At 46.3% G+C, this 6,099-nt stretch overlaps 1 protein-coding gene across 1 annotated transcript; it reads right to left on the reverse strand.

Moving 5' to 3' along the window:
• Nucleotides 1–254: 254 nt before the first annotated feature.
• Nucleotides 255–5,702, reverse strand: LOC119309896 (protein MEI2-like 6). Its single transcript, XM_037585796.1, has 6 exons — nt 5,555–5,702; nt 2,347–3,031; nt 2,128–2,259; nt 1,330–1,471; nt 1,061–1,244; nt 255–636 (listed from the first exon to the last, which is right to left on the reverse strand). The coding sequence occupies exons 1-6, from the start codon at nt 5,700–5,702 to the stop codon at nt 587–589; spliced, it is 1,341 nt and encodes a 446-aa protein (XP_037441693.1). The 3' UTR covers nt 255–586.
• Between the last annotated feature and the right edge of the window lie 397 nt (nt 5,703–6,099).

Genomic DNA, 6,099 nt, shown 5'->3' on the forward strand with positions numbered 1-6,099 from the left:
TCACCCGATATCTGACGATAACCTTACCTTTGCTCCAGAGATAACCGAGGGCAGCGATGCATACACGATCAAGCGTTATGATATTAATCTAGATAAACATATTTCAAAAATCACCAATTGTTGCAACAATCAAAAGGGCAGAAACTTGCGGGCAGAAAAACAGCACATTGGTGCTCGGGGGGGCCAACAAATCTCCCCAAATATTAACCTTTTCGTTCAGCACCGTCAGCATCACACATCGCAAAGGGATGCGAAACCTTTAACCACATACACGGGCGGATAACATACGAACACATGCAGAAGTCAATCTAACAAAGTTCTGGGCAGATGAGTACAGTTAGTGACAACTCAAAGGAAATCGGATGGCAGAACCACCAAGCATAGCTGCTACCTAGGGAAGCCAAATGAAACCAACATCTCCAAGCTAGGATACAGATACTAGAAGATACTCATGCACCCACAAAAGAACCATCTAAACTTGATCACAACATCTCTGGTAACCAAGCACACTAAGCACCTACCCTAAGGTGAGTAGGCCTCCATCCTCGCGACGAAGCAAAGACATCACTAGCCAGTAGCCACCCGCTCAAATAGTTTTGTTCCCCACTGCAGCAGGTTTCGATTTGCCTCCTCTTTCTGCAGGAGAGGCCAAAAATGTATCCAACAGCCAGTTAGTTAGCTCAATCAGAGAGAAAGGATCAGTCAATAATACAACATCAGAGAGAAAGGATCAGCCAGTTGTTTTTAATGCTAAGAAACTACTCCCTCTGTCCCAAAATATAAGAACGTTTTTAACTCCACACTAGTGTCAAAAACGTTCTTATATTATGGGACGGAGGGAGTAGTAACTAAGAATAAATTTCACTAGCATAATACAACATCATAGTAGTAGGCTTCTAGAATAAAATTTAGGTTGGGCTGCCAGAATAAGCTGGGTAGGGGCAGCTTATTTTGGCAGCTACCCATAAACCCCAAAAGAACTGGCCCTAAACCTCAACATAAGTCAGGCCACGACTGCTTAGCCATACAAAGTTCAGATTATAACTTTGAGGACACATACGTGCAGCATGCGGCGTGGGGCGGGCGGATTGATCAGCAGGGCGGTGGACCAGCGTGCGGCCAATCACACGCTCCACCGTCGGCCGGAGGCCATCCCGTGGCGGGCCGAAGCGCACCGGCAGGAACTCCTTGTTACCGCACGGGAACTTGGAGCAGGAGAAGTGCGCTGACAAAGCATCCACCCCCTGCGAGCAGGCAAACATTTCTTGGAGTCACGGCGTTGGCCGGAGGCGAAGATATGGAGTTGGCCAGCTAAGTGTGTGTGCATACCTGGATGTCCGCGTGCACAACCTCACACACCTTCCGAGAGCCCGCCAGGGCCCAGCGATGTCCGTGGAGAAACGTGTGGAGCCGCCGCGCCGCGGTCGCCGTCGTCATGTTGACGAACGCATAGCCTTTGTTGTACTTCGTCCTGTGCAAAGACGAATACAACAAACAAGCTTTGGATTAGACAAAACTGAAGCCTATAAAACAGTTGTCTGATTATTATTCTAAATCAGTCGATTTTTCAAGACATTGGATTGAAATGCAACGGCTACTGCTTCGTATTGCACCTCCCGACCCGATCTTCTTTCCGCTCCGCCCCCAACCTCTCCTTTGGCGGCATGGCGGCGGCCCTGCCACCTGTGAGGTCCTGACTCGCGGGCAAAGCCGCCGCGTCTTGTCTCAAGCTCGGCGGCTATCTAATCCGAGCAGGACTGTAAATGAAATTGTCCCCCACCCGCACCTGTGAACTCTCATCCTCGGCTGCGCTGGCGACACTGCGGCCGGCCACATCACCGACATCTTGGCCTTTGAGTGCTGCTCTCTCTCTCTCTCTTTCTCTCTACTCTCCCAAAGAATCAACTAACCTGAATTTCGCTTTCAGTCAACTGAGGCCTCGGACCGCTGCTCTCTCTTTCTCTCTCTCTACTCTCCTGAATAATGGACTAACCTGAATTTCGTTTTCAGTCAACTAAGGCCTTGGAGCGCTGCTCTCTCTCTACTCTCCCGAAGAATCGACTAGACTGAATTCGTTTTTAGGCAATTGAGAATGAGCAAATTCAGAAATGCAAGTGCTAGTAGTACCTGAAGTCTATTGGGATGTAGAGGAAGTCATACTCCGATCTCACGAACTTGCCGCCGCCCACAACACGCCATCCAGGATTGTCGTTCTCCTGGACGCAATGCTGGTCCAGAATCGCCATGAACCTCCGCTTCCTGCGCCGCACACCAAGAATTCACAGAGTATTTCAGCAAAAAGAAGAGGGGAAAATGGCTGGCAGCAGAGAAGAGCAGCACGCTTACACGAATCCGTTGGGGATATTGCAGATCATGAGAGAAGTCTTCTCGCTGCTTGGGTCGAAGGCCCGTTTGCCCCCGACCACAAGAGGCGGAGACGGAGACAGCGCCGAGGCGGGCGTCGGCCTCCTCCAGGGCGTGAGGACGGAGCGAGGGGAGAGGTTGTCCTCCGACTCCACCTCCCGGGACTCGTCGATCTCCGTGATGGCGCAGCGCGGCGGCGCAGGCGGCGAGGGCGCGTGCGCCCATGGAAAGGGCGGGAACGCCGGCGCCCCCGCGGCTTTGGCGCAGCAGCAGACGGGGGCGAGGCCGCCGACGGGCAACCCGAAGGCCGGCGGCAGCTCGGGAGGCGGGAGGAGGCAGCTGACCGGCAGGGCGAACGGATCCTTGGTGGAGTAGAGCTGGCCGAGGGCGCAGGCCAGGGATGCGTCGTCGTACGGGTGCGCGGCGGGGGGCAGGCCCAGGCGCGAGGTGTAGGCGGCGGCCATGGCTAACTCCATTATTCTTTTGTTTGTGCTGGGGAAAAGTAGGAGGAAGGAAGACCGCGCAGGACCGACCCGAGGAGGACTTGGGGAAGCACCACCTGGCCGGCTTGGCCCTGTATCACGCAGCAGGTGGCACCGCACCGCAGGAACGGCAGCACACGCCACCGGCACCACCGCGGTACTCTCAGCTTTCATTGCAAATGTACCTACAAAATTTCCTTAATATAAAGCATTTTTATACAGTTTTGATCTGCACCTGTTTTCTCAGCCAGGGATATTAGTCAAGCTTGACATTCGGGTTCCTATAATCTTTTGCATTCGAACTTATTAAATCCGTTCCATGGTTTTTGCCATGGTTTTAGTATATTTTGTTTAGGACACAAAAGTATGTTTCTATATTGTAGAGTTTTTTTTTACAGAATAACTGTAAGGGGTCCCTATAGTATAATTGATGCAACAAACCTAAATTATAAATACCATGTCTTGAATCTGGATTGGTGGGAAGACATCTCCCACTTTTCACCACTGGGCTATGTCTTAGTCTGCTTTAAAAGGAGCTTTGTTGAGCATTTGTACCAAGCTCTATGAAGTTGTTTAGGACCATATAAAGCTTTGAGAAGTTTACATACATTATTAGTTTTTTATGATGAATAAATCCGAGAGATTGTTTAACATAAACTTCCTTCTCAATCTTGTCATTTAAGAATGAGGTAATAACACTGGTGGTACCTAAACTTGCCATCGACATTCGCTTTGGTGCCTAAACTTGAAAAATACACCGAACTGGTTCTATAACTTGGCAGTATGGTTTAAATACGGTGCAAATCACATCCAGATATGTATGTATTGTTGAATAGACATGCAAGCGTGACGCGGGGCCCACTTGCAGTGCCGAGACAGACTGACATGGAAAGAGTGTGCCTAAATGGCCAACGGGTCCCACCAGTTAGTGCACAACCAAAATAAATAAAAATGTACAACGGCTGGGATTTGAACAGGCCACCTGTGAGCTACGAAGGACCAGCGCAAACCACTTCACCAGGAATAGTTAGTTGACTATTACGCATCGCTAACCTTTATCTAGCTAATTAGACGGCAATGCCCATTTTCCACATGCTAGTTATTTTTTATTTTATAGAAAAATATTCAAACTATTGTCACAATATTGAATAAATGTTAATGACCCCTCAAAATTTTTTAATGAAATTTTACATATTCACAAAATTAAAATAATACAAAATGGTTAATAAAATGGTTTCATAATATTTGTAAGGATTCACATATGTAATAAAATAATTGTGCAAATTTTAATAGTTATACATTTTCGAAATGTTAATATAATTCTCAAAATCTTCATGTTTAAGAAATATATCACGTGATCCTTTATTTAAAACTATTAGATCTTTTTCTTTTTTTAGGTGACCCTTCAACGTGTGAGTTTCTTTTTCAGTTATAGTAATTCTAAATCCTATGTGGATTATTGTATTTGTAAACAAAAAATAAAGCTAGAGTCTTCTTGTCTTAGAAATAATATCTATAAAAATTTTTATTTTAAAACATGTTAATGTAATTTTCGAAAATATTTATGTGTTATTAAAAGGTCATGTAATTAAAATGCTTTTAACTAGACAAATGTATGTGTAGTTTAATTTTTAAAAATTTAAATATAAGAATGTATAAAACCCTGGTGGAACACTAAGCCATTGTTTATTTTTTCACACATATGTTTATTTTTTCACACATATTTAAGAATATATTTTTATTCAAAAATATATCTTTTGACAAACATATACACTTTATTAAAACACGTGGACACTTTTTACAGCTAGAAATACATTTCCTAAAAGCATGAACACTTCATATACTACCTGAATATTTTGTAATTTCGAAAATAAGAAAAACACCTAACATGTGGGAAATGGGTGCACTAACTCCACCCCATTTAACTCCAGAATTGTGTCGCATATATAAAATATTACAGTGCATAAAAGACATTAAACTAACATGTTGTAGTTCCGTATTTGAACCATACTGTCAAGTTATAGAACCAGTTCGGTGTATTTTTCAAGTTTAGGCACCAAAGTGAACGTCGATGGCAAGTTTAGGCACCACCAATGTTATTACCTCTTTAAGAATGCACTTTTAAAATCGATTTGGTAAAGTGCGATATTGCAATGATTAGCATACGGGAAAAAAGACAAACCACTCGATCCACTATTCATGGAAGAGCGATTCACCATTCCTCTCGACGGCATCGGCGGTGTTGGCCAATGCGTTGGCCTCTCCTTCCTTCGCGCCACACTCGCAACCATCTCCCCTCTCCTCATTGTTGCCTGTTGTGTGAGCGTTGTGGTCTGGAAGGTTGGAGATCACCTTGGTGGCGGAGTGCAAAGCATGTGCGATGCCAAGATTGGCCAGGCAGTGAGGTCATGAGGTGCATAATGTGTCTCTTGTGCTAGTGTCGCCAGGCTCGCTCCACTTCTCTTCCTTTGCTACTGGAGTTTGCAGCTTGCGGGTGAACAGAAACATGCTAGAGGAGGCGGACTGTGAGAATGGGATCTCCGACGTGTCATCCAGCCGTTCATGAAAGGAGTACCCCTTGTTGGAAAGCCAGCATGAGCGCGCGACTTTAGCGGTGTTACCAATAATGATGAAGCAGAGGTGAAGGGTGGGTCGGCGTCGGGCTCAGTGGCCATGGAGCAGTCAAGAGGTGTCGACAATCACTGCACCTGAGGCGTCCGGGGACGGGGCATATCTTTTCGATGCTGCTTCTGTACCATATCTTGGTACAACAGACCCGATGTCACAGTGTGTGACAAAGGAGGTGTCGGTGTCCGCAGAGGCGGCAACGAGCACAACAACAATGACGGTGACCATGCGGGTAGTCGTGGCGATGGCTGCCTTCACTTGCCATTGCGACAGGGGTGGCAATCCTCGATGACCACAACAAGAAGCTCAAGGGGTAATGTGGCGCATCTACAAGTGCATCCACTTGTTTTTAGGCATGGCAACGATGGTCCCATGCGGTGCACACTACCGTCACAAAGGGTATTTTCATTCGGTGCGAGGGCAGTGACCATCACACCAAAAGGTTCGAGGCACCAGTGGTAGAGTCTGATTGCTTGTATCCGCGTTGGTATTTCCCGCGAGAGGAGATGATGATGCAACACAGCAACAATAAGTATTTCCATCAGTTATGAAACTAAGGTTATCAATCCAGTAGGAGAGCCAAGCAACAATATGTAAACAGTACCTGCACACAAATAACAAATAC

The sequence above is a fragment of the Triticum dicoccoides genome, chromosome 5B (assembly GCF_002162155.2).
Source record: "Triticum dicoccoides isolate Atlit2015 ecotype Zavitan chromosome 5B, WEW_v2.0, whole genome shotgun sequence".
NCBI classification, from domain to species: domain Eukaryota; kingdom Viridiplantae; phylum Streptophyta; class Magnoliopsida; order Poales; family Poaceae; genus Triticum; species Triticum dicoccoides.

Coding starts and splice junctions, on each gene's coding strand:
- LOC119309896 (XM_037585796.1), bottom strand. CDS start 5,702: ATGGTCACCGTCATTGTTGTTGTGCTCGTTGCCGCCTCTGCGGACACC. Junction 3,032..5,554: donor CCCGTCCCCGGACGCCTCAG/GTGCAGTGATTG, acceptor GAAATTTTGTAG/GTACATTTGCAATGAAAGCT. Junction 637..1,060: donor CCCCACGCCGCATGCTGCAC/GTATGTGTCCTC, acceptor CCTCTCCTGCAG/AAAGAGGAGGCAAATCGAAA.